General features: G+C 45.2%; 2 protein-coding genes and 1 long non-coding RNA gene across 4 annotated transcripts in view; 2 read left to right on the top strand and 1 right to left on the bottom strand.

Annotated features, from left to right (window-relative positions):
- Positions 1-13,825, top strand: part of LOC132390375 (zinc finger protein 239-like) — a 445,145-nt gene extending 431,320 nt beyond the window's left edge. The window contains exon 4 of the transcript XR_009510889.1: positions 13,065-13,825. The gene's annotated coding sequence lies outside the window, so the exon portion shown is untranslated. The remainder of the gene's footprint in view (positions 1-13,064) is intronic.
- Positions 7,186-21,709, bottom strand: LOC132390370 (zinc finger protein 214-like). 2 transcript variants are annotated; one of them, XM_059962984.1, is made up of 4 exons: positions 21,527-21,709; positions 20,709-20,965; positions 16,562-16,729; positions 7,186-8,538 (listed from the first exon to the last, which is right to left on the bottom strand). In XM_059962984.1, the coding sequence occupies exon 4, from the start codon at positions 8,147-8,149 to the stop codon at positions 7,364-7,366; it is 786 nt and encodes a 261-aa protein (XP_059818967.1). In that variant the 5' UTR covers positions 8,150-8,538; positions 16,562-16,729; positions 20,709-20,965; positions 21,527-21,709; the 3' UTR covers positions 7,186-7,363. The 2 variants fall into 2 exon arrangements, with proteins under 2 accessions (XP_059818967.1, XP_059818968.1); XM_059962985.1 differs by lacking the exon at positions 21,527-21,709 and having other exon boundaries at positions 20,709-20,970.
- Positions 16,475-19,756, top strand: LOC132390377 (uncharacterized). The gene is made up of 3 exons (XR_009510894.1): positions 16,475-16,516; positions 17,742-17,816; positions 19,674-19,756. It is a non-coding gene; the product is annotated as an uncharacterized LOC132390377 (long non-coding RNA).
- Positions 21,710-27,627: the final 5,918 nt, after the last annotated feature.

A 27,627-nucleotide genomic window follows, 5' to 3' on the forward strand; every position in this document is an offset into this window, starting at 1 on the left:
ATAAGCTCCCTAATCAAATTTGGTTCTTTGGACAACACCCATTCCAGAATTAACATTTTTCAAGAGGGCACAATTACAAGCAATTCTAAAAGCACCTCATTAGTATTTTCCAATTTCCCTCTCTTGAGATCAAGCACCAACCTAATTTTCATAATCTATCTCCACCCATCCCACTGATGGACGATTCATCTCACTCTCATTGGTGGGGAGATGCTCAGCATCCTCACCAGGATTACCAGCCTCCGGGACAGATACTTTGCCCAAGCAGTAAGGCTGATAAATATCTCTACCCTCTAACCCACCCTTCCACAACACCAAACACCTCGACTTTATCATTTCCCGTCTGTCATCTTATATGCAGGCATCCTATGCCGAGCGTCACTTTATGAACATACAATCAATCCGTGCACAGTATATAAGCTGTGGATATATGTTGTTACTATTGTGTTTTTGTGTTGTATTGGAGCCGGAGTAATAATTATTTCGACCTCGTTTACACATGCCTGCTGGAAATGGAATTAAACAACTCTGAACCTTGAATAAATATTTCAGCAGGCTGCAGCGTTACATTTCTGTCTCTCAGCGTTATTGCGGCAGAGCGCCACCTGGTGACAATGGAGTCCACAAATCGGGAGGGGGGGGGGGGGGGGTCCTGTTATTGTGGCAAATCACCAGCAAGTGGTAGTGTTGTCCACAAAAGGGAGAGGTTTACAGCGATTGTGAAGTGGTCTGGAAGCCAACTGCAAGTGGATGAAGTGCCAGACCTGCCCGAGAACACTTTCCTCACCACGAGTCAGGTTCCCAAACAGTCCTTCCATTTGAGGCAACTTTTCAGCATCGTGACTGTTGGGGTCATCCACTGTTTCCAGTTTTCCAGGTGTGGCCTCCTCGACATTAGAGAGACCCGATGTAGTCTCTGCATTCTGCACTCTGTCCCGCTGAGTTTCTGCAGATGTTGGAGATGCAGAGTCACAGACACAAAATGTTGGAGGAAGTCAGGAGGTCCGGTAGCTTCTATAGAGGGGATAGAGCAAAGCAGAGATTTCCTGCCGAGACCCTTCATCAGGACTGGAAGTGCGGAGAAGCCGGAATAAGATGGTGCGGGGAGTGGAAAGAGCCCAAGCTGGTAGGTGATAGGTGAAGCCAGATAAGAGTGAAGGTGAGTGAGTGGGGGGGGGGGGGGGGGGGAGATGAAGTGAGACGCTGTGAGGTGGCAGGTGGAAAATGCAAAGGACTGAAAAGGAGGAATCTGATAGGAGAGGAGAGCGGACAATGGGGAAGAAACTAAAGAGGAACCAGAGGGAGACGGTCCGCAGTGGAGAAGAGAGAAGTGAGGAGACATAATGGAGGAGACTGGCGTGTGGGTTGATGAAATGAAAAGGTGGAGATAGAAGTTAAAGATATCGATGCTCATGCTACCCGGAAGTAATATGAGGTGTTGCTCCTCCAACCTGAGAGTGCACTCATCGTGTTAGTTAAACAATGAAACGGAAGGGAGAGTGGATTAATAATTTTCCCCTGGGATCCCTATTAAATCAATCCTCTCTCACCTTAAACCAGTCCTCTCTGTTTGTTGATTCCACAAAAGTGGGGTAAAGGAAAAAAATAAACATAGAAAACCTACAGCATAATACAGGCCCTTCGGCCCACAAAGTTGTGCTGAGCATGTCCCGACATTAGAATTTACGAGGGTTACCCATAGCCCTCTATTTTTCTAAGTTCCATGTACCTATCCAGTAGTCTCTTAAAAGACCCTATCGTAGCCGCCTCCACCACCATTGCCGGCAGCCCATTCCACACACCCACCACTCTTGAGTATAAAACTTACCCCTGACATCTCCTCTGTACCTGCTCCCAAGCACATTAAACCCGTGGCAGCCATTGTAGCCCTGAGGAAAAGCCGCTGACTATCTACAAGATCAATGCCTCTCATCATCTTGTACACCTCTATCAGGTCACCTCTTATCCTCAGTCGCTCCAAGGAGAAAAGGCCGAATTCTCTCAACTGCGCACTTTCTCCGTTTCTGTACACTTATAGTTTGGAACACCTGCATAATGTCGGCCTCATTAGTAAGTCTTCGGAATCTGTTGAATTTATAACAGTGCTAGTGTACAGCAGAGAGTCAACTCAGGCCTGCTAAACCCTACCACTGATTCTGTTCCACGACTCTCCTTTTAAATCCTCCCCTGTTGTTCCCCTCTCGTTCTCCCTGCGAAATGGGTTGCAGTCACCACTTTCTGGGGGAAGAGGTTCCCCTTGAGTTATCTGCAGACTGAAGAAGACGAGCTGACTGCAGTTCTCTCCAACATGTTCTTCGCCCCTCTCATCTCTGGACTGATGAAGAATGACTTTGCTAGTTAACCTCCTTATTCACGACTCATTTCCATATTATGGGTCATTTTCCCTGCTTCTAAAATTTGTTGAAAACACCCCTGTCCTTTAAAGACTGAAAGCAGAATGGGGAACCACCTGTCGGATGTTCAACGAAGCAGGGTCAGAAACCCGAGGGAAGTCTACACAGGGCAGAGAGTGGGGCTTTGGATTCTGAACGTATGATGAGAAGGGAAGCAGCAGCGGGGCGTGGCAACGAATGACAGAGTAGCAACATTTGGAAGCTGATTGACAGAGAATATAATTTGGTTGTCTGACTGATGGCACAAACAATGACTGTGGTGAGGTGCTCCACTGGTTGAGGAACATGTATGTGTTGGGAATGGTTTAATCTGCTGGGGGAGTTGATCGTGTTTGGTTATCCCGTAATATTATAACCGTATGGTTATTATGGATTGTCCTATCTGAAATAATGTATTGATTATCATATAATATGTAAGATTTTGACACTAAAACTGTATCGGGCTTGAATTTATGGTACCTTTGTGAAGAGATGGGCATTCATGAGTTTGTATTTTAAAGCAAGATTTTGGTGAATGATATTTGCCATTTGTTTGTACCTTTGTGAGTAATCAGATTGAGTTAAACTGTTGCAGGATCCTGGAATGTGTTGGGTTGTGTCTGCTTTCTCTGGCATTTTCTGCACTAACTGCCTCGTTTGTTAATATTTCATGTATTTTTTATGTTTTCCCCCTTTTGTCAAGCGTCCTTTATTTCTGCAAGGAACCCCTTTGTTTTTTGGGGAGAGGTCACCAACTCTCACTCCGGTGCTCAAGGCTTCATTGTCACCATCTAGTCTACTCAGATCGTTGGGATGTCTCCCATGGAGGGTCATACTCATTCCACTGGTTAATGTTTTCTTCCAGAGTGATGATTTATTGTTCTGAGTTGGCCTCACATGTACGTGTTCTGGTCTGTATCTCTTATCACGATTGCATATACACACATGGAGTGCTGAATCCTGTTCATTTTTGATGAAAATATATACTTAAAAGTTTTATCTGTTTTTCTTGTTGTTTTTTTATTGAAGTTCATCGTCAAAGAAACATTTCCAGAAGTTGTATTTCAGACATTGTAGATATATATCATATAATCATATATGTCACAAATCTCAGCATTGAATATATCTGAGGTATACACTTATAGAAAAGAGTGAAAGAAAAAAAAAACAAGCAAAACGAAAAGAAACTATGTACAAGTAGGGAGTGATTTTTTTTTAACAACATATTAAATGATTTGTGAGAATAAAATCGGGCCTATGAGGCATTATGTAGTTAAACAATTTTTCCCAGTATGAAGCAAATTGTTCCAGATTATGATTATCTTCTCCATTTTGTAAATGTCCATTGTAATTTCCATCCATGCATTTAACCTTGGGCTCTCCTGTGATAACCATTTCCTAGTAACAGTCTTTTTACCAGCCGCCGACCATATATTCATTAAATATTTATATTTTTGCAACCATTCTTGAGGTATATATCCAAAATATATGGTCTTACTCCGCAAAGGTATTTCACATTTAAAGATGCCATGTCGGGCATTGTGTATCCCCCTCCAATAGTCTTTGATAACAGGGCAGTCACAAAAAATATAATAATGATTTGCATTTCGATTTCCACAGTTTCTCCAGCAAACCGCGAGGTTACTATCATAATGGGATACCTAAGAGGGTGTAATAAAATATCTTATCAAGTTTTTCCGTCCGAACTCCCTCCATTTCTGTGAACTGGTACACTTCCATTGATACCTCCATATTGTTGTCCATTCTTCCTCAGATATAATTATCCCTCCTTCCTTCCCCCATTTTGTTTTAATGTATGAAGTCAAATGTATTTTAAGATTTGACAAATCCTTATTCATGCTTGAAATAATTCTACTACCGCTATCTGAATTATATGCTTTTCTAAACAGCTCTAACATGCACGTACTTGCCTTGGTTACAATTTTAAGCATCCTATTAACATACTGTCGCATCTATATATACTGATACAAATCTTGTTTTTCTAAATGTTTCTCTTTCAGCATTTCAAAGCTGAACAGTGTTCCTTCTTTCATTATGTTGCAAAGAACTGTTATTCCATTAGCTGTCCAGTCCTTAAATCTAGCATCCAATTTATTTGGTGTAAAATCCGAGTCATATGCACACCATTTAAGAATTGCAGTATCTCCCTTGAGATTATATTCTTTTATAGTATTTTTCCATATTTTAAGAGTCAATTTCACCCATGGATTATTAATAGTATTTATGTACCTTTGCAAGTTATTATCAGCCAAAATTGCTTGTATGGGGATGGGAAGTACCTGCTCCTCAATGTTTTTCCATTGAGCATCATACGATGGGTTGCTCTAGCATATCACAGCTCTCAACCGTGCTGCAAAATAATAACCTCTAAGAGAAGTTAGGCAGCATCAACCCTTTTCCTTTGCTAATTGCGAAGTTTTGAGATGAACTCTAGGCCTTTTACCTTGCCAAATATACCTTGATAACATCTTGTTCCATTCATTCAATTGATTTTGATTAATCTCTATTGGTAGGGTCTGAAAGAGCTATATCAGTCTGGGCAGTGTATTCATTATAATAGACTCAATCCTTGAACTGAAACTAAAAGAAAGGTATCAGGTTCCATCTTGCTATCTATTCCTTATTTTTTTATATATATAAAGGCTGATAATTACATTCTGATAATGTTGCCTAATCTTTTGGCATAATGATGCCCAAATATTTGAAAGACCCTGTTTGCCATGCCCGGGGTTATCTACTTTCAATTTTTCTTGCTGGGCTGTAGTAATATGAAAGTAATTGGGTTTTATCTATGTTGATCTTGTATCCTGATAATTGACCATATTGTTCAAAGGATTGCATCAATCAGGTAAAGAGATCAAAATGTCATCCACGTAACAAGCCGATTTATGCTCTGTCCCTTTACTAGTAATTCCCCATTTTGTCTCATGTATTGAGCTAATGGTTCCAGATATAACGCGAGGAGTAGTGCTGACCATTCACAACCCTGTCTTGTGACCCTTTCTAGGGTAAGACTATTTGATTAAATATCCATTGATTTTAATCCTAGCAGTAGGGTTGTCATATAGTGCCTGTATAGTTTTAATAATTGTTATGGAAACCAAATCTATGTAAAACTCTGTAAAGAAATTTCCAATTAACCGAATCAAATGCCTTTTCAGCGTCCACGCTTATCACTATTGCTTTGATTTTACTTTTTTGTATATATGATCCATAATGTGAAGTATTGTGCAAACACGAGGAAATCTGCAGATGCTGGAAATTCAAACAACACACACACAATGCTGGTGGAACACAGCAGGCCAGGCAGCATCTATAGGGAGAAGCACTGTCAATGTCTCTGGCTGAGACCCTTCGTCAGAACTAACAGAAAGGAAAGATACTAAGAGATTTGAAAGCAGGTGGGGGAGGGGGAAATGCGAAATGATAGGAGAGGACCGGAGCGGGTGGAGTGAAACTGAAAACTGGACAGGTGATTGGCAAAAGTGATACAGAGCTGGAGAAGGGAAAGGATCATGGGACAGGAGGCCTAGGGAGGAAGAAAGGTGGAGGGGAGCACCAGAGGGAGATGGAGAACAAGTGGAGTGATGGGCAACTAAGCATGTCAGGGATGGGGTAAGAAGGGGAGGAGGGGCATTAACGGAAGTTACAGAAGTCAATATTCATGCCTTTCTTTCTCCTTTATCACTATTGCTTTGATTTTTTTTTGTATATGAATTTGTATACAAGTTCCCTCTCTTCAGCAAGAGTCATTCCTTTGCCGCCCGGCTGGCAGTTTCCGCAGCCGCAGCCCCCGCAGTTTTGCTCGCATGCTGCGCCAATACTATCCCACTTCCGATTTCTACACTCCATTTCCATAGCGGTTTTCTAGAACACAGAAGATGACATCTGCAGTTTTATAAGTTTTGAGGCGAAGGTCTCTTCTGACTTTGTCGTCAAGACTGTCCAACAGTTGAACCTTTTTCACCTCTCTTGAACCGGTCGGCTCTCGCTGCCTCTGGAGTGCTTCCCAGTCCTTTCTCCACCTGTGAAAATCACGCCTGCTGCCAGTAAACTTGGGAAGGGCCGTCGGTTTCAGTCTGATGGCTGGCGTGGGAAAATTGGAGGAAAAGCCCAATGCCGTCAGTGTTAGTCTTTCGGCATCCTCCTTTCTCCTTGCCTGTATGAAGTGGGCCTTCTTGGAAACCAGCTTGGGGATTTGGAGTTCGAGCCCCTTTAGACGACTCTGAAGGTGCTTCCGATCCCCTGGCCGGTTCCATCGTTCCCACCTCCTTTGCTGTCTTTACCAGTCCTTGCAGGTGGTTAAGCATGAAGCCATACGCCTCCTGGTGGCCATCGGGTTGTACAGCAGAGACGTCTTCACATTCATCCTCTGCTGCTTGTAGTACTGTGAGCAACTCAACATTTCCAAAGTTGGTCCAAAGAGTCTCCAGGATCAGCCTTCTGATTTCCTTTAGTTTCAACTCACACTCATTTGCCGTCTTTGCCAGGTCAGCTTTTTGCTGTTCAGTTAACACAGCTACTTTCTCTGTGTTCAGCACCGCCTCCCGTTCTGCGGTGAGTCCGGCCTCCGCATCATCATTGGCTTTCATGACTTTCTCGGCTTCTATTGTGAGTTTATTGAAACTCACTCTGAGCTCCTCTTCAGACATGTCTTCGTAGGTCCTGGTAATACTGTTGGCCAGATGAGAAAACAATCTTTTTGCTGTCATTCTCTCTTGCTTGAGTTGCTCAACTGATTTCCCAATAGCTTGATCAGCCATGTCTGATTCCCTCTGCAGGGGACAATACAACTTTTTAGTGATGCTTTGATGTTTTTTTTTATCTCAACTTGATTTCCTTCCTTTTTCAGGACTCCAGGTTATTGCTCTTGCTGTTCCAGCTCAAAGCTCCCAGATTTCTGTTTCCTGGTCAAACAGTTTTGTCAAGTCTGAGCAGGTGAACGGCCTCTACCCAGTGTGAACCTGCTGGTGTTTTTCGAGACCAGATGACCGAGTGAATCCCTTCCCACAGACTGAGCAGGAGAATGGCTTCTCCCCAGTGTGAACGCGCAGGTGTTCAAGTAGGTGGGATGACCGAGTGAATCTCTTCCCACATTCTGAGCAGGTGAACGGCTTCTCCCCAGTGTGAACTCGCTGATGTACCAGTAGGGTAGATGACTGAGTGAATCCCTTCCCACAGACTGAGCAGGTGAACGGCTTCTCCCCAGTGTGAACTCGCTGATGACTCTGTAGTTTGGATGACTGAGTGAATCCCTTCCCACAGACTGAGCAGGTGAACAGCCTCTCACCAGTGTGAACTCGCTGATGTACCTTCAGATTAGATGTGTAAGTGAATCCCTTCCCACAGTCTGAGCAGGTGAACAGCCGCTGCCTGGTATGAACTCGCTGATGTTTCAGTCTGCTGGATGAATCAGTGAATCCTTCCCCACATTGTAAGCAGGTGAACGGCTTCTCCCCAGTGTGAACTCGCTGATGTCTCTGCAGGTTGGATAACTGAGTGAATCCCTTCCCACATTCTGAGCAGGAGAATGGCTTCTCCCCAGTGTGAACTCGCAGGTGTTCAAGTAGGTGGGATGACCGAGTGAATCCCTTCCCACATTCTGAGCAGGTGAACGGCTTCTCCCCAGTGTGAACTCGCTGATGTCTCTGTAGGCTGGATAACTGAGTGAATCCCTTCCCACATTCTGAGCAGGTGAACGGCCGCTCCCCGGTGTGAACTCGCTGGTGAGCCATTAGGTCAGATGACCGAGTCAATCCTTCCCCACAAATTCAGCAGATGACCAGCCTCTGCCCAGGGTGAACTGCCTGGTGTGTCCACAGGCGGGAAGACCGACTGAACCCCTTCCCACACACAGAATAGTTGAATGGCCTTGCCCAGTGTGTAGCTTCAGTTGAGATTACTGAGTGAATCCATTCCCACTGTCTGAGCAGGTGAACTGTCTCTCCCCTGTGTAAAATGACGGACGTGTCAGTTGGTCAGATGACCGAGTGAATCTCTCCCCACAGTCTGAGCAGGAAGGATGGTTGATTGAATCTCTTGCTCCTTAAATATCTAAACAGAGACAGCACAACTGGTGTGTTGTGTTTGAATTCCCATAGACAAATTCCTTGTCGTTTTTAACCTGTAAAAAAATTTAAAATCCATCAGTGGGTGAAGGACAACATTTGATATGAGATCACTTGAGTTGCCAAGGTTTGATTTGGTATCACACTGTTACAGTGAAGTTCAACACAAGTTGGAGAGCGAAATCATCTTCGAACCGGGCACAGTGCTGGTACCTGGAAAAACCCACAAACTCTCTGATGCTGTATAAGGGTGGGGTATTTCTGCCATCTCCAATATGTGACGGCTCAGTTTGACTCTCTTCAATGGTATTATTCCCTGTTCCCACTGAGCTGAAAGGGTATCAGGCCCCACAGTAACAGAAACCCTCTCATGGCGCATCAGCGCCAGACTTTGAGATGAAAGGTCCTGAGTGTGAATCCGGCCGGCTCCCCTGCACGCATTCCATCCATGCTGGGTTATGAGCTGGTGATCTCTTTGGCCCCTCACCCAGCAGAAGGTAATGGCAAACCACTGCAGTAACTTGCCTCAACGTTAGAGAGACATGGAGAAACTCTGGAATTGAGGATTTCTCCTACTCAGATATATGGTTGGTCTGCACAGCTCTTAAAGGAATTCGAGTGAATGGTAGTATTATTTAAGGTTCTTGTCATGGAAAAGTACAACACAGAAACAGGCCCTTCCAGTTTGTGTTGAACTATTTAAACTTTCTACTCCCATACCCCTTTCATCCAAGTACCTATGCAAACCTCTTAAATTTTGAAATTGAGCTCGCATGCACCACTTCTGCTGGCTGCTCATCCCACACCCGGATCTGTGTGAAGAATTTTCCCCTCATGTTCCAATTAACCTTTCACCTTTCACCCTTAACCCATGGCTTCTGGTTGTAGTCCCACCCCATCTCAGTGGAGAAAGCCAGCTTGCATTTACCCCATCTATAACCCTCATAATTGTGGTATACCTCCATCAAATCTCCCCTCAATCTTCTACATTCCAAGGAATAAAGTCCTGACCTGTTTCAGTCTCTCCTTATAACCCAAGTCCTCCAGACCTGGCATTTCTCTGAAATCTCTGAACCCCTTTTACATCTTTCCTGTAGGTTGATGACCAAAACTGCACTCAATACTCCAGATTAGGCATCACCAATGTCTTGTACAAAGTCAACATAACATACCATCCAGTACTTTGGTTTATGAAGGACTATGTGCCAAAATCTTTCTTTCCGTCCCTATCGAACTGTGACACCACTTTTAGTGAAACATAGGCCTGTATTCCCAGATCCCTTTCATCAACAGCACTCCTACATGTCCGACCAGTCACTGTGTAAGACCCACCCTGGTAGGTCCTACCAACATGCAACATCTCGCACTTCTCTGCATTGAATTCCATTTTCCATTTCTCAAGCCATATTTCCACCTGGTCCAGATCGCACTGCAAGCCATGATAGTCTTCTCACAGTCCGCTGAATCCCCAGTCTCGGTTTCATCCTCCAATTTGCTGATCCCTAACCATCTTATCATCCAGATTACTGATATAGATGACAAACAACAACAGATCCACCACTGATCCCTTTGGCAACCACCAGTCACAGGTTCCAGTCAGAGAGGCAACCATCTGCTACCATACTGGCTTCTCCCACAGACAGTGTCTCATCCAATTTACTGTCTCATCTTGAATGCTGAATGACTGAACCTTCTTGATCAACCTCCCATATGAGACTTTGTCAAGTGCCTTGCTAAAGTCCATTTAGACAACATCCACTGCCTTGCCCTCAGCCACATTCCTGATAACTTCCTCGAGAGACACTGTAAGACTGTTTAGACATGACACACCATGCACAAAACCATGCTGTCTATCCTTAGTCAGTCCACATCTATCCAAATACTTATATATCCGGTTCCTGCACATATGTTCTAATAACTTTCCCACTACTGATGTCAAGCTCACTGACGTAACATTTTCTTGTTTCTCCTTACAGCCCCTCTCGAACAGTGGAACAACATTGTCTGTCCTCCAATCCTCCAGTACCTCACCTGGCACTAAGGATTATTTCAATATCTCTGCTTGGACCCCGACAATTTCTGCACTTGTGTTCCGCAGGGTCCTTGGGAACAACTAGTCAGGCTCTGGGGATTTATCCATGCTAATTTGCCTTAAGACAGCAAACACCTCCACCTCTGTAATTTGTCCATGCTCTCTGAATTTGATGCTGCCTTGCCTCACCTCTATCGACTCTGTGTCCATCTCCTGAGTAAATACGGATGCAAAACTACTATTTAAAACCACCCCCATCTATTTTTTCTCCCATATAGATTACCATTCTGATCGGCCAGAGTGGGCTTGTTTCTGTTCTGACCTTCTCCATGTTTCTGTGACAGAGAAGCTGGTCAGAGTTGACTGGAAGGGGAATCTGGTAGGAATGACGATGGAGCAGCAATGGCTGGAGTTTCTGGGAGCAACTCGGGAGCTGAGTGATAGACACATCCCAAAGAAGTGGAAACATTGGAAAGGCAGGAGGACACAACTGTGGCTGAAATGAGAAGCCTAAGCCAACATAAAAGCCAAAGAGAGGGCAAATAATAGAGCAAAAAACATTGGGAAGCTTTTAGAAACCAACAGAAGGCAACTAAAGAAAGTCAGATGAGCTCAGGGTGTGGGAGTATGATATTGTAGTCATTAATGTGTCTTGGTAACATCCAACAGCCTGAGGAATTTAGAGGAACAAAATATCCGGGGCCTCGATATCAGTTGAAAACAAAGGTTCCCTGCACCAGTTACCTTTCAACATTTATTTTGGTAGGCACATACAAACTCTGCACCCTCAAAATTTCACTTCTGAAGAACCCCCACTTACCAAGTACTCCTTTGCAGAAAACAGCCTGTCCCAGTCCACACTTTTCAAATCCTTGCAAATACCATAAACATTGATGTTGCTCCAATCTAGAATCTCAAGAGAGGTCCAGACCTCTGTTTTTCCATACTTACTTGGAATCTCATGGCATTATGATCACTATACACAAAGTGTTCCCATTCACTAATTTTTGTCACCAGCCCTGGATCGTTTCCCAACAGCTTATTGCACAATTCTACGCCGGATGTTTTATGTACTGATTAAGGAGCATTTGACAAGCTCTACCCCAGCTAGTCCTTTTACTGTATGGGAGTCCCAGTCAATATATGGAAAGTTAAAATCACTTACTATATCAACTTTTTTTTCTTGGTATAGTCTGTGAACTCTCTACAAACTTGTTCCTCCAGATTCCTCAGACTGTTGGGTGCAACCAATTCCCAGTAATGCCTACGATATCACAATTCCATGCCCTGGGCTTATCTGGCTTTCCTACGATGCTTCTTGCATCGTGATTTCCACAGCTCAACACATCCATCGCACCAAGCTCAAGCATTTGATGCTGACTCTGTCTGAGCTCTGAACAACATCTGTCTGGTGTCAAGAAAACAACCTCTCCCTCAGTCAGAAAAACCTCTGATGCTGAATTTTGTGATGAGGACGCAGGAAAGGTTTTCTTCTGATGACTCTTCTATGAAGGTCATGTTTGTGCAGGTGTCACTGCACAGTAGAACAGTGCACCACCACTCCAGAGTCTGCTAAATCTTCCTGAATGTTTTTTACAGTCAAACGGGGGTTTTGATTTGCCTTTCTAGCAATCCTACGAGTAGCTCTTTCGGAAAGTTTTCTTGGTCTTCCAGACATCAACTTGATGTCCACCGTTCCTGTTAACTGCCAGTTCTTAATTACATTATGTACTGAGGAAACAGCTACCTGAAAACGCTTTGCTATCTTCTTATAGCCTCCTCCTGCTTTGTGGGCATCATTTATTTTAACTTTCAGAGTGCTCAGCGGCTGCTTAGAGGAGCCCATGGCTGCTGATTGTTGGGACAAGGTTGGAGGAGTCAGGATATTTATAAAGCTTTGCAATTTGTACAGCCTGGCCTGTCCTAATGATGATTGCAAACAAGCCATAGCCCTAACAAGCTAATTCAGGTCTGAGACCTTGGTAAAATTTAACTGAGAGCTCAAATCTCTTGGGGTGCCCAAACTTTTCCTTGGTGCTCCTTTCCCTTTTTTCTCCCACTCTAAAATTGTACAAAACAGAAATAATACACTGAACTCCTGATGAAGGGTTTCGGCCCGAAACGTTGTCACTACCTCCTCCCATAGATGCTGTCTGGCCTGCTGAGTTCTGCCAGCATTTTGTGTTTTTAATAATACACTAATCTTGCTTAAAATGTTGAATATTTTGTCTTTAATTTTGAGACTTTTGAAGACCAGTTCACCTTCTACTCACTTAACTATTCACAGTAACAGGAAGTTTGACCAGTGGTGCCGAGCCGTTTGCATACCACTGTATGGGATGGGGTGGAGAGTGCGGGGTGTGACGGGAGAGAGGGGGAGGAGGAGGAGGAGTGGGACTGAGAGGGAGCGAAGAGGAGAACGCGTGGGGTGAGTGGTAGATTTAGAGGGTGAGAAAGAGGGAAAGACAATGTGGGATACGGGAGGCAGCAGGGAGAGTGTTTGAGAGAGGGGGGAGGGTGGGATGTAGGGAGAGAGATAGAGAGGTTGAGAGCTGGAAATGGAGGTGGTTACAGAGTGGCGGAGGTGAGTGAGTGAGAGACAACTTTGATTGAGGTGCGTGAGAGCAGAGCAGATGGAGAGGGGAAGACAGAGGGTGACTGATATTGAGAGTGGGATGGCGGGTGATAGGGGTAGGGACAGGGATTGTGGAATGGGAGAGAGAATGGAAGAGAAACAGATGGAGAGATGGATAGAAGGGGAGAGAGTGAGAGAGAAATGAAAAGAGGCATGACAGAGTGAGGAGATGAAGAGAAACAAGAGAGAGGAGTACGATTTATTACTAGAGGGGTAGAGAGAGTGGCAAAAAAGGAGAGCGCAAGGAAAGGGGTGAAAGAGAGTGGGAGGCTGGTCAAGTAGCAGTGTAACTGAGAGGGATAGGGAAGAGAGAAGCGGGAGGGAGAGAGGCGGTGAGGAAGCACGGATGATTGAGAGGGGTGATGATAAGGAAGGGGTGAGGGAGAGTTGAGAGTGAGGGAGAGAGGGAGCAGGAAGGGAGGGCTGGAGTAGAGGGCCCTATGAGGAAGACGGACTGTGAGGAGGGTGTGGTGAGGGAAATGGGGTAAGTAGCTCGGGGTGAGGGAGAAAGGCAAGGAGATTGGTGTGTATGATCTGAATTGTTAGATTAACTATTTATTCAGTCCCCAGTTGCAGGGTCATTAATCACGTATGTTCACAAGTCACGGAACAAATCCACCATGCGATTACGGTTCCATGCTGGGAATTATGAGTGTGAGGGCAGCTTGCTGTTCTCGGTGTCGGATGTGGGAGGTCCCGGAGTTTCCTAGCATCCCGGACGTTCACATCTGCGCCGGGTGCGCCGAGCTGCAGTTCCTAAGGGACTGTGCCAGGGAACTGGAGCTGCAGCTCGATGACCTTCATCTGGTCAGGGAGAGCGAGGAGTTGATAGAGAGGAGTTACAGGCAGGTGGTCACACCGGGGCCATGGGAGGTAGACAAGTGGGTCACGGTTAGGAGGGGAAGGGGAAGAGTCAGGTACTAGAGAGTACCCCAGTGGCTGTACCCCTTGACAATAAGTACTCCTGTTTGAGTACTGTTGGGGGGGGGGGGGGGGGGTCAGCCTATCTGGGGGAAGCAACAGCGGCCGTGCCTCTGGCACAGAGTCCGGCCCTGTAATTCAGAAGGGTAGAGAAAGAGAAGGCAGTAGCAATAGGGGACTCAACAGTTAGGGAGTCAGACAAGCGATTCCGTGGACGCAGTCAGGAGACCCGGATGGTAGTTTGCCTCCCTGGTGCCAGGGTCCGGGATACTTCTGATCACGTCCAAGATATCCTGAAGTGGGAGGGTGAGGAGCCAGAGGTCGTGGTACATATAGGTACCAATGACATAGGTAGGAAAAGGGAAGAGGTCCTGAAAGGAGAATATAGGGAGTTAGGAAGGGATTTGAGAAGAAGGTCCGCAAAGGTAGTGATCTCGGGATTACTGCCTATGCCACGTGGCAGTGACAGTAGTCATGGAATGAGGTGGAGGATAAATGTGTGGCTGAGGGATTGAAGCAGGGGGCAGGGATTCAAGTTTTTGGATCATTGGGACCTCTTTTGGGACAGGTGTGACCTGCACAGAAAGAATGGGTTGCACTTGAAAGCTAGGGGGACCAATATCCTGGCGGGGAGATCTGTGGAGGCTACTGGGGAGACTTTAAACTAGAATGGTTGGGGGGGTGGGAATCAGATTGAAGAGACTAGGAGAGAAGAGGTTAGTTCACAAATAGAGAAAGCTTGTAGACAGTGTGAGGAAATCTAGGAATAATGGTGCATATTTCCCTGAAGGAGGAAGCTCAGTTGGTGATGAAGAAAGCTTTTGGTATGCTGACCTTTGAGCATTGAGTACAGGAGTTGGGATGTAATGTTAAAATTGTACAAGGCATTGGTGAGGCCAGATTTGGAGCATTATATACAGTTCTGGTCACCAAATTATACGTAAGATGTCAACAGAGAACAGAGATTTACTAGAATGTTACCTGGGTTTCAGCACCTAATTTACAGAGAAAGGTTGAACAAGTTAGGTCTATTCTTTGGAGCATAGAAGGTTGAGGGGGGACTTGATAGAAGTATTTAAAATTATGCGGGGATTGATAGAGTTGATGTGGATAGGCTTTTTCCATTGAGTGTAGGGGAGATTCAAACAAGAGGACATGAGTTGAGAGTTAAGGGGCAAAAGGTTAGGGGTAACATGAGGGGTAACTTCTTTACTCAGAGAGTGGTAACTGTGTGGAACGAGCCTCCAGTGGAAGTGGTAGAGGCAGGTTCGATTTTTTCATTTAAAAAAAAATTGTATAGGTATATGGACAGGAAAGGAATGGAGGATTATGGGCTGAGTGCAGGTCAGTGGGACTAGGTGAGAGTAAGCGTTCGGCACGCACTAGGAATGCCGAGATGGCCTGTTTCTGTGCTGTATTTGTTATATGGTTTTACCGTGTACGATTCTGGTCTCCATATCCGACAGCGGGGAGTTTTAACTCATATGGGGACCAACTGCAGCTCAACCCCAGCTGATGCGGGTGTTTCCTCTGTTCAGGTGGTGGTGAGGAAGGGGTTAATCTCGGGTTTGTGTAAATCGAGGGCTGGTTGCTGTGGGAAAGGTCCGGGACCGAGCCGGACAGCTGGAGGCTCCGGGCTCTCCAGTCTTGCATCCCTGGTTTTAGTTTTGCACTGTGTCGGGATCGCGGGATCAGTTTGTTGTGGTTCCCCAAGCTGGGAGGGTGGACGTGGGTGAAGGGGGCCTGTCTATGTGTCGGTGTGGGGTGAATGGTCAGAAGGGTGTGGGGCCACTGGCGGGACGGAGGGTGGTTGGGGTACTGTGGGTGATATGACGTGGGTGGATGGGCAAGGGGTAAATTACGTTGTCAACGAGGGTGGAACTGGTCCAGTGAATCAGACAGCTCAGCTCGCGTGTCCTTTCAGGAGGCCACAATTCTCTCATCATCTTAATCACTGACTAATCTTCCTGTTAACATTGAGTTTGTTACAGAGCCCCAGAGTCTGGGAATGGCTGGGTGGTAGGAGGCAGAGGGGGATGGTGAGAGGCTGTTTCTTGGACTCGAGTTCCATGCTTAGTGACGTTCCCTGGGGTTACACCCATTGCTACTTGTCATCTATGTCAATAATTTGGTTGAGAAAGTACAGGGTATGGGTAGAAAGTCTGCAGCAAGTTCAAACAAATACTGTTTTTGAAAGACAGTCAGTATAAACACTCCCCTCTCTTTCCCTCTCCCCACTCAGATCTGACCAAAAGCTACTTCAGAGGATGCAAGATCTTTTACTGAGTAACCACTGTGAGGGAATGGGAGTGGTTTCAAAGGACCGGGCTGCTGGAAGCACATTACCAGTCCTGGAGTGATTGCAACTGGGTCTGACAGAGGCATAACTGGTTCTTCAGGGCACATTCAGTCTCACTCCAACTATTTCCTCCCTTCCTTTGTACAGGTATGTAATGTCTAAAGGACCAGTGTTTGAGTAAATGAGACTCACCAAACTTTCTCCTGACTGAATCACTGGAATCTCCGAGTCAGATGGGTCCTCTCCAGTCGGTGCTCTCAGTCCTCGGGCTGGTTCACTTGTTGCTGTTCCCTCGTCTTCAGTCGTGGTTTGCGTCCAGTTGGGGTTTTCCTTCCATGAAACCTCTCACCACTGGTCGAACTTTAAACAGAGAGACAATGAAGCACATTAATAATGAAAAGGAGAACTAAACATTTCTGTGTAATGTTACTAAGAACAAAACTCACTGAAATTTAAACACTGAAGGCAGATGTAATGATCTCAGTAAACAATCTTTTATTGTCCCTCACATGTCACAGACGATATGGGATAAGAAGGAGCCATCATTCAGTCACGGTAAGACATACGACACAGGAACAGAATCAGGTGATTCAATCCATCTGGTCTGTCCACCATTCAACCAGGGCTGATTTTTATTCCAACACCATATTCCTGCCTTCCTCCTGTAACCCTGAAGCTACTCAGCAATCATCAGTATATTAATCTTCACAAATATACCCAAATGGCAGCCTCAACCAACCTCTGTGGCAACAAATTCCACAGATCAGACATCTTTTGGCCATAAAATGTTTCTCATCTGAGTTTTAAGGGGAAGCATCTTTATTCTGAGACTGTGTTTTCAGATCACAGACTCTGTGTCTAATGGAAACATCCTCTCCATGTCCACTGTATCCAGGCTTTTCAGCATTCGGTAGGTTTATTAACCATACATCCCTCCACCACCCCCACCGTCCCTCTCAACACCATTGAGCACAGGTCCAGAACCATCAAATGCTCCTCATTCATAACACCGATCGTTCCTGAGATTATTCATGTAAACCTTGTTAGGAACACTGTACTGAACACATTTCCAGGAAAAACAGAAAAATCGGTTCCAGGATAATTGACAGGGAAACGTTGTGCTTTCATTACTGTTCTACTATCACATGTGTTGGCGCGTGGCCAAGTGGTTAAGGCGTTGGTCTAGTGATCTGAAGGTTGCTAGTTCGAGCCTTGGCAGAGGCTGCCTGTGTGTCCTTGAGCGACGACACCGGTGCCAAGCTGTGTGGGTCCTATTGCCCTTCCCTTGGACAATATCGCTTGCGTTGAGAGGGGAGACCTGCAGAGACTCTAACGGAGGCCTACAAACTATCACAGCCATTTTCATTTCCAGGTTAAAACAGGTCCATTTCATGAAATATAAACCAAGAAATAAAAAGAAACTGGAATTACCAGAAAGACTCTGCAGGTAAGGAACAGCTTACAATACAATTCAATTAATAACATTTCATCAGGTTGAGTTCAAACATTTTCAGTTATTAGTGCAGATCTCCAGCACAGCTGCCTGATTTCCACTGTGTGATTTCCAAACACAGTTTGAACACCAGACTCAGGGTCTATTTCTACTGTTGTAAACATGGAACAGCCCAGTTACTCACAGCCTCTCCCTGTGAGGATGGAATGGGAACTCATCCTCTCCTCAGATTGGCAGTCATTGCTTCCAAAGGAACTCCAGAAACAAACATCTGATCCCAGACCAGAAATACTCAATCAACACCTCATAAGCCCAAACAGATCGATCCCTGATTCCACTTTAGCTGGATTAAAAACTATGATATCCCAGGACCCAACCTCACAGACTCACACAGCTTAATCTGCCACTCACCGACCCTGAGAGTCTCACACATCGTTCCCACATCTCACACTGGGTAGTGCAATCTAGGATTTCCCCACAACCAATGTCCAGCTGCTTGAAATTTCTGCTTCATTGCAGGACGAGCATCCGGCCCCTTCTGTAGAAGCTCAAAACAAAGTCAAAGGCAAAACACCAGCAGTTCCATTTGCCTGGAAAGCCGATCACAGGATTAGAGCCCAAGCACCAACTCTCCCAGTACTCTTTGCTGCCAGCAAAATGCTGCAGTGTGTCAGCCCGTCACTGTTCATAAACGAGCACCTCCACACCAATGCACAACAGAAATGGGACCTGATGACCCTCCGGCATTCCAGCTAACAAAAGCCGATTCTGGAAATGACTCAGCGAGGCCAAAGGTACAAAAGAACACTTCACAATGAAGACAGAGATTGGAAGAAAGATTGCTGATATATAACATCGAGGAGGTGGGATACAGGGTGGACCGAAGATGACCCAGGTGGGAGATGTAAATCACTGAAGCAGGAAGATGGGTTTAGGAGACTGCACAGAGGTTGAACAAGATGAGCAAAGATAAGCAGATGGAACCAGGTGGGAGAAGGGATCGAACATTCAGGGGTGCAGTGCTACCAGAGCTCACTGGACAACTGCTCTGATACCTCTGTAAAAAAGTCAAAATAAACAAGCGGGTAATTTAACATCAGCCACATATTAAATAGAGGGAATTCTATGGAAGCAGGGGGTTGGGAAGTGGGGGTGTTGGCTGGTAGGAAAAAGTACCACTAATAAACATTAGGATATTTGATCGTTTTTGGTTTAGTCCTGGAGCTGTGACTGTTTTTTATTTAGGTATTTGTGAAATTCCTTCTCGCTCAACCCATTGTCCAAGGAAGCTGGGAAATACCTGCACAGAAGTGGAAGCATTTTCCTGCTCTTTCCAATGGGTACCATTGGATTCCAGGAAGGAGCTATATTAAGCAAGGAATGAACATAGAAACCCAAGTTTAGAAGTTGAAAACAATGAAAGAAAAATTCACTGCTCGCTCATCTTCTTCCTGATTTTGATCAAATACACAAGCTAATCATCCAAAATCCTCTTCTACACCTGGATAAATTTAGTTTTGTTTTACAAGCTAAATGGAAAAAAAAAACATTTCTGGGCTATAAGGTAGTTTTACGTCATTTCAACTATCATTAATAGCGGATCAACCCCTTGGCCTCGCTCCACCAACTGTAGCTGATGGGAAAGAGGCTCTTTTTCTCTTTGTGTTGATAGGAAAAAGAGTAATTTAGTGAGGCAATGAATGAGATGAAATGCATTTCCAAAACTCCCAAATGGTTGCTGTCCTCCCGTTAACATTTGTCACTTCCAAACAACGATATTTTCTATTTGTATAAATGCGATAATAATTTATCTAAAGATTCAAACTTCTTTAACTTTTTATATATTTAAAGACTAAACAGGATCTGTAAAGGTCGAACTATGTAACACCCGACGTGTGAGGAGATTGTATCGACACTCACAGATACACTTCCCGTCCAACCATTTCTGCGAGAGAAATGGTACGAGGCAGATTTGCCAACCTACCACTTTTGAGACTAACATTCAGCAATATTCGTGGCTTTTGCAATAGTTCATCAGAGTTTATTTTTTCATACTTGATTACTTGGTTCCAATTTAGGTGGCTAAAATCGTAAAAAATGAATTGCTTTATTTCTGTTATTTTTATACCTCTGAGGAACACTGCTAAGCGCTGCGGGCCCTGCCGTCTGCTCTGACTCAGTCGTATTAGTAAGGCTACATCTATGGTGGTCCATGGATTACTCGCTCATCCTAAAGTAAATTTTTCTCAGTAACAACCCTTTGGCTTCCAAGCAAACAAAGTTATTTTACTTGCTTGATAATTATATTTTATGATAATCGGTTAAGTGCAACAATGCAATATTTTGTCATATTATTAAATTAAGTATTATATGTTTAATTTTACCAGTTATACACTGAAATGTAATGATAGGCTGTCATCTTGTTAATGTCTTAGCTGTGGAGCTCTGGAATTCATATATTTCTTTCACCTTGGTTTACTGCTTGCCATTATAGGAAGCCCTATATATGTCACATCCAATTTGTGCACCTGCTCATTGTACGTATGGGGCAAGGCAGTTGCCCAGTAAATGAAATGAGCATGTACACAAATTGGATATCACAAACTAGAAGTGATTGATAAGTTCATGGCCTAAGGTGGAAGGAGTCAATTTTACAAAACCGATCAATTTTACAAAACCTAGCCATTTTCAATTATGTCAAACAGAAATACCACAAAAGTTATTAACTTCAAACTTTCTGCATAATCACTCAAAGAGTTGAACTACACGTGCAGGCACCGAGCGCTGTATAACTTCAGGCCTTCCAATTTAGGCCACGAACTTATCAATCAAACCACCACCCCCCCCCCCCCCCCCCCCCCACAGCCCCGGCAGCTAAAAAATTACCACTGCAGCCCTGCTCCTCAGCCGTCCGGCAGAGCTCGGGCCCGGCCCTTTCCCAATGCAACCGGCCCCCGAGTTACACAACACCGGGATCATTCCCGACTCACCCCTGCTCGAATCGGAGAACCGCCAACAACAGCGGCACTCGGCACCGCGCATGCGTTCAGCAGGCGTTTCTCCGCAGCGCCACCGATGGCCGGAGGTCTGCACATCGTCGCCGAAGGCCGGAGATCTGCACAGCGCCACCAGTGGCTGGAGATCTATACAGCGCCACCAGTGGCTGGAGAGCTATACAGCGCCACCCGTGGTCCGGGGCCGGAAGGACAACGGAGAGTTAAATCACAAACACGACAAAGTCTGCAGATTCTGGAAATCCAAAGCAACACAAACAAAACGCTGGCCGAACACAGCAGGCCGGGTAGCAGCAGGAATGGAAATCAGAATGAAAATGTTTGGACACCGGGAACTCCCGCACGGAGCGGATAGTTCAAAGGTTAGTTTATTATTAGAGCAGCTATCCATAAATAACACTGAGTTTCTGTTTCTCCATAGAACCACGAAACAAAGCAAGAGCATGAAAGTCGCTCAGGGAGAAAAATCAAACTCCCACCCCACCCCCCGGATCAAGAAGAACGGGATCCCAATCATCAAACCCCAAAACCCACCCCTCCGCACAAAAGGGAACAATAACATCGAGCCCCCAATAAAAAAAACACTCCTACCCCGCACAACTGCGGTGGAGCCGGTGTCACCAGTGTAGAGGCGGCAGCATCGGGAGCAGCGGACACAACAGAAGATTCACAGGTGAAGTGTCACCTCACCTGGAAGGATGTTTGGACAACGGAGAGAGTTCGGCCATCCGGCCCTTTCATTGTGACACCCCGAACTCCACGTCAAATCCGTCCAAACGAATCTGGGTGAATTTTAATGACCAATATATATCGATCAGCTGTCTGAATGATCCCCTGACTCTGAGAGGAAGGGGTATCTATGGTCCACACTGTCAGGGTGTTGAGTTTACCAGGAGACAAAGACTGCAGGGACGAGAGGTTTTCTGTTGGCTAATACACTGTGTGTGGACCCCGCTGGCAATTCTGGTGTTGTGACCCGAATCGGGACAAACACCACGCTGCCCACTCCACCAACAACACGGCACAGCCGGACACATAACAGGTGACTTTACGTCCCACAACCCTGGATTCAGTGATGAAACCCGTGATTAATGTTGTCCCACTGAAAAGTCCATTAAGGTGCTTTTAAATGCCTGCGCTCTCCCACAGGTGACGTCACACAGCTCCTACCCCCCCCCCCACGCGCCTGACGTCACACATGGGCTCCCCACACCGGGATCTGCCCTCACGTGCGCGGTGTCTTACGTCACCCACGCGCTGCTGTGCACGAGCTTCATCGGTACAACGGCTGGGCTAATAATCACGTGACCAGCCCCTTCCCCCATCGCTGTCAACAGAGGATTCAGGAGCTACGTTATTCCCATTGGTGAGAAGCGATGTCAATCACTGGTTACAACCAGTCACGGAGGCGGACAAGCCGAGTGGGCGTTACCCCGCTGAGTTCGTCTCCCGCTCAAGCGCCGACCGCCTCCTCAGAGCGGAGAAAACCTCAAAGTAAATGTCCGCTTTCTGATTTATTTCCATTTCCCTCCGAGGGAAGTTGGGGCTTTTGTGAAGCGTCTCCCGCGGCCGGAGTCTGATGTATCGCTGAGAGGTAGGAGGAGACCGCTCGGCCCGTCGGTTCGTTGCCGGTTCCCCGGGGAGGGGGGGATTTTATTGAAAGGATGAAGATGGTGAGAGAGGGGGCGGACAGGATGTTTGTCCCGGTGGGGACAGGAGGGGCTCATCTGTAGAAATGTCTGAGCCCAAGGTGGTGTCGAGCAGAGGGATTCACCACATCGGGGGCAAACACCGGCAGACTGTCGCCCTGCAAGCGGGGCTAATGGTCCGGGCAAAGTGACAATTGTTTGTGCTTTGTTGAGATTATACCTGGAATATGGTGTAAAATCCCGCTCCCCATACTAACACGGGTTAGAACAAACTGCTGGAGGAACTCAGTGGGTCGGGCAGCATCTGTGGAGGGAAATGGACCGTCAACATTTCGGGCCGAGACCCTCCGTCTGGACTGAGAGTGGACGGGAAATAGTCAGAGAAAAGAGGTGAGGGGTGGGGATGGGGCAAGAGCCGGGGAGTGAGAGGTGGATCCAGGTGAGGGGGAGGTGGGAAGGTGGAAATAGTGACGGGTGGGAGGTGAGTGATCGGGGCAACACGGGGCTGCAGAAGATGGTAATTAATTCTATAGAGGATTAACAAAGAGGTTAGAGAGTATTTGTTAGAGAGAGTGCAATGAAGATACACCAGACTGATCCCTGGGGTGTTGGGGTCATCATATGAAGAAAGATCAAATGTGATAACCCTTTCTTTTAGAGAATCGAGGACTGAGAGGTGAACACACTGAAATGCACAACATCATTACCGGTTGAACCAGGGATCACAGTCTCTGAAACAGGGATGGACTGTGCGGGACTGAAATGAGGGGAAATGTCTCCATTCCGAGGGTGGTGAATGTTTATAAATCCCCACCACAGAGGGCGGTGAAGACTCAGTGATCGTCTGCACGTAAAACAGAGGCCGGCAGATGTGTGGAGATCGAAGGGATGGAGGAAATGAGGATCGGGCAGAAACACGTGGCTGAGATGGGTGAGCAGCCGCCATCTTGCTGATGGTTAGAGGGGCTGAATTGCCTCCTGTTGTGTCTCACTTGATGTTTCAGTGTTCCTGTCCAGCAAGGCTCTGGAGGAATGTGAATAGAAATTAGTGTTTAGAAACACAAAACTGATTTAAATGAAACGTGAACATTTCCTGTTTGGGTCTGAATTATGTTTTGGACCTGGATGGGAATTGGGCCGGTGACTCTGTGACCTGGACGTGGAGGGAAAAGGATCGGGGAAGATAAGGTGTGGAAAGATAATCATGTATCTGGGGTGAATATGGAATAATGTGGGGAATGCGGTGGATGGGTCGGGCAGCATGTGAGGGGCGAGGAGCAGAGTCACCAGTTCAGGAGGGAGACCCTCCACCCGTCACCTGATCCCGGTTCCTGTTCACGTTTTTCTGCAGATCTGCAGCATCTGCGGGTCACTGTTCTATGTGTCCGTGTAGCTTCATCTTTCCCCGTTCAGACAAGTCAGTGAGATCCGGATCTGTCACGTCCTCTCATTGAGGGTGGACAATGTTTTTTTTTTCTCTGCAATATTTTCTGTTGTTTCATTCCACTGTTTTGAGGTGCTGAAGTGCTGCCAATGTTTCTGGGTGTCTGACCCGTTTATGTGAGAATTTAGCCATTTGTATTTATCTGAGCTTCTCATAAATGTGTAAAGTTTAGTTCAGCTTCACTTCAGAATTTCCAAAGCAACACCCAGTCAGTCAAATTGCTCCACACAATTAAAATAGCTTATTACATTTTTTCTCTATTTTTGTACTATATAAATGTATATTCTTATTTTAAATCACAATTTTTCAAAACTATTGTTATGAATTAGGTTCTGCTGCTACCACAGGGACAACAAATTTCATGACACATGCCGGTGCTATTAAACCTGATTCTGATATTGATATGGGAGACCCACCACCGGTCTCCTGATCCCAGTTACCGCAGATCGTAATGTGAGATTGAAGCCTTTTCCTTATATTTGCATTCCTCAGAAATGACAACAGTTCAGTTTCCTTCTGTGGTTCCAGAGCAGAAGCTCAGTCTGTCTAATATTTCCACACAATTAAAATGGGAAATTTGTTTATTATCATCATGTACTGAGCTACAGTGAAAATCTTGCCTGACGTACCATCCACACAGATCGATACATTCCAAAAGTACATTGAGCTGATATATAACAAAATAATCACTGTAACAAAGCATTGTGGCTGCAGAGAAAGTGCGGTGCAGATAGACATATGGTGCAGGGTCACGTCCAGTTACATTGTGAGGTCGAGTCCATTTTATCATTCATTTGGCTTATAACTGCAGACAGGAAGCCGTCCTTCAGCGTGCTGTTACGCACTTTAAGGCTTTTGTATCTCTCCGCCAATGTGGGAGCAAATTTGCAGCAAGAATGTCCAGGTAATGAGGTTATTTGAGTACATGACCTGCTTTTCCGAGGGAGGGGGAGTGTAGGGAGAGTCCATGGAGGGGAGGCTTGTTTCTCTGATGCTCTCTGCTCTCCAAAGTTCTCTGCAGTTCCTTGCGGTCATGGGCAGAGCAGTAGCCATACAAAGGCGTGAAGTATCGACAAGGAGCTCAGAGACCTCGGCCTTCACACTGCCTTGTGTAGCTGGATCCTGGACTTCCTGTCAGGTCACCGGCAGGTAGTAAGAGTGGGCTCCATCTCCTCTGTCTCTCTGACCCTCAGCACACATACCCCACAGGGTTGTCTCTTTGGCGCCCTCCATTACTCTCTGTGCACCCATGACTTGTGTTGCCACCCACAGCTCCAATCTGCTATTTAAATTTGCTGACAGCACTACATGGATTGGCCTAATCTGAAATACTGATAACAATCAATCAAATGCCTTCTGACAAGGCTCGGTCCAAACAAACTTTTCACCCTTCTTCAGGAGATTGGTCAGAGGAAGAGCGATAGCAGCAAAGTTCTTACGGTAATATCCATCCATTCCCAGAAACCTTCTAACAGCCTTCTTTGCAGTCAGAATAGGAACTTGAGAAATTGTCTGGACTTTTGCCCGAACAGGAGCCAACTTCCTTTGACCTACAACATAGCCAAGACAGGTCACACTGGCATTGCCAAATTCACTCTTAGCCAAGTTAACTGTAAGGTTGTCCTAGGAAAGCCTGTCAAACAGCTTTTCTACTGCAGAGATATGCTCTTCTCAAGTGCCACTCCCTGTAACTGAGTCATCAATATAGGTATCTGTGTGTTCTCACCCTCGAATTACAAAATCAATCATTCTCTGGGATGTTTCCTTCCAAAAGGCAAAACATTGTATTCATACAACCCAGATGGTGTCACAAACACAGAAATGTCTCTACCTCTGTCCGTCAATGGAACACGCCAATACCCTTTCAACAGATCAATCTTTGTAAGAAATTAGCTATTCCAACCTTATCGATGCAATCATCCACCCTAGGGATAGGATAGGCATCAGTTTTTGTTACTGCATTTACCTTTCTACAATCAGTGCACAATCTAACACTACCATCATGTTTGGGCATAATAATGCAGAGTGACTCCAATCTCATTTTGAAGGCCTAATAATACCATTCTCCAGCATATACTCAATTCCCTGGTCAGCCAATTTACACTTTTCTACGTTCATGCGAAGTGGGTGTTGTTTAATCGGTTTGGCTTGACCAACATCTACATCGTGTACTGCGACCGTGGTTTGCTTGGGAACATTGGGAAATCAATCTTTAAACTTCAGAATGAATTCCTTCAGCTGTTGTTGTTGCTTTGGCTGCAGATGAGACAACTTGTTATCAATGTTTTCTGGAACAACCGAGTTCATTAGCCTAACTGGGACCATGTTTGGCTCGTGAAAAGTCTCAGACGAGTCAATTGTTTCATTCTCAGGGTTGCCAGATTCATATGTTTTGACAACAACACTTACAGATGGTACCTGCTTGTCAAAAAAGGCTTTATCGTATTTATGTGTACCACCTGTGTTAGTTCAAGTCTGTTGGGTGTTTTAATAACATAATTCACATCATTAATTTGGGAGACTATTTCAAGCGGTCTATTGAATTTCGCCTGAAGTGGTTTCGTCAACATAAGGCAAGCACCTTATCTCCCACCTGGTATTTTCTTTCGCGAGCCCTGTTATCAAACCAACACTTCATTTTGTTTAGAGAAATCTTTAAGTTTTGTCTCGCTAGACAACAGGCTTGGTGTAGTTTATTTTTGAGCTTCAAAACATAGTCTAAAGAGTTAACATCAATCCACCGTTTCTTTTAACAAGGTCAAAGGTCACTCTGCGACCAAATACAAGTTCAAATGGAGTAAAGCCCAGTGATTCCTGTACTGACTCTCTTTCTGTGGACAAAAGCAAATGTATTCCTTCATCCCGGTCTTTTCCATTTTCAACACAATATGTCTTAATCATTGTTTTGAGGGTAGAATGAAATCTATCTAAATCCCCTTGTGATTCTGTATGGCACGCAGATGATGCAATTTGTTTTGCCCCCAATTCAGAAACTACCTGCTGGAATAATCCAGATGTAAATTTGCATCCTTGATCAGACTGGATTTCTTTAGGCAAATCGAATAATGTGAAAATCTTGGTAAGAGCCTTCGCCACAGTTTTAGCTTTCATATTTCTGAGAGGTATTGCCTCTGGGAATCTGGATGCAGTACACATAATAGTTAGCAGATACTGCTGGCCAGCTTTAGTCTTTGGCAAAGGGCCAGCACAATCCACTATAACTTTGGAAAAGGGTTCACTGAATGCAGGTATAGGCCACTTGGGTGAGCTCATTAGGATTTTTTTTCTTTGAAAACTTTTTTATTGCATTTTTGAGTAATTACAGAGTAAAATATGAAAAAATGTATATAACCCTTCCCCCCCTCCCCTTAACTCCTCCCCCCGACTACCCTATAGAAAAAAAAAGAGAAAGAAAGAGAAAAAAAAAGAAAGAGTGCCTGGTTATTGGAAGATCTCCACATGCTCCATGGAGTTCGTAATAACTTTAATATATATATTTATTTCTTTCCCCAAATAACCAATTGTTTCATCTTCAGAGCATCTATATATTTAGTCCTGTCTTTTGTAAATAAGGGCTCCAAATTTTCAGAAATGTTTCATATTTATCTCTTAAATTATAAGTAATTTTTTCTAATGGAATACAGCCATAGATTTCTTTCTTCCAAGAGTCTACACTTAAATATGTATCCGATTTCCAA

This window comes from Hypanus sabinus, unplaced genomic scaffold (genome assembly GCF_030144855.1).
Source record: "Hypanus sabinus isolate sHypSab1 unplaced genomic scaffold, sHypSab1.hap1 scaffold_88, whole genome shotgun sequence".
Taxonomy (NCBI): Eukaryota; Metazoa; Chordata; class Chondrichthyes; order Myliobatiformes; family Dasyatidae; genus Hypanus; species Hypanus sabinus.

Coding starts and splice junctions, on each gene's coding strand:
- LOC132390370 (XM_059962984.1), bottom strand. CDS start 8,149: ATGGCTCACCAGCGAGTTCACACCGGGGAGCGGCCGTTCACCTGCTCA.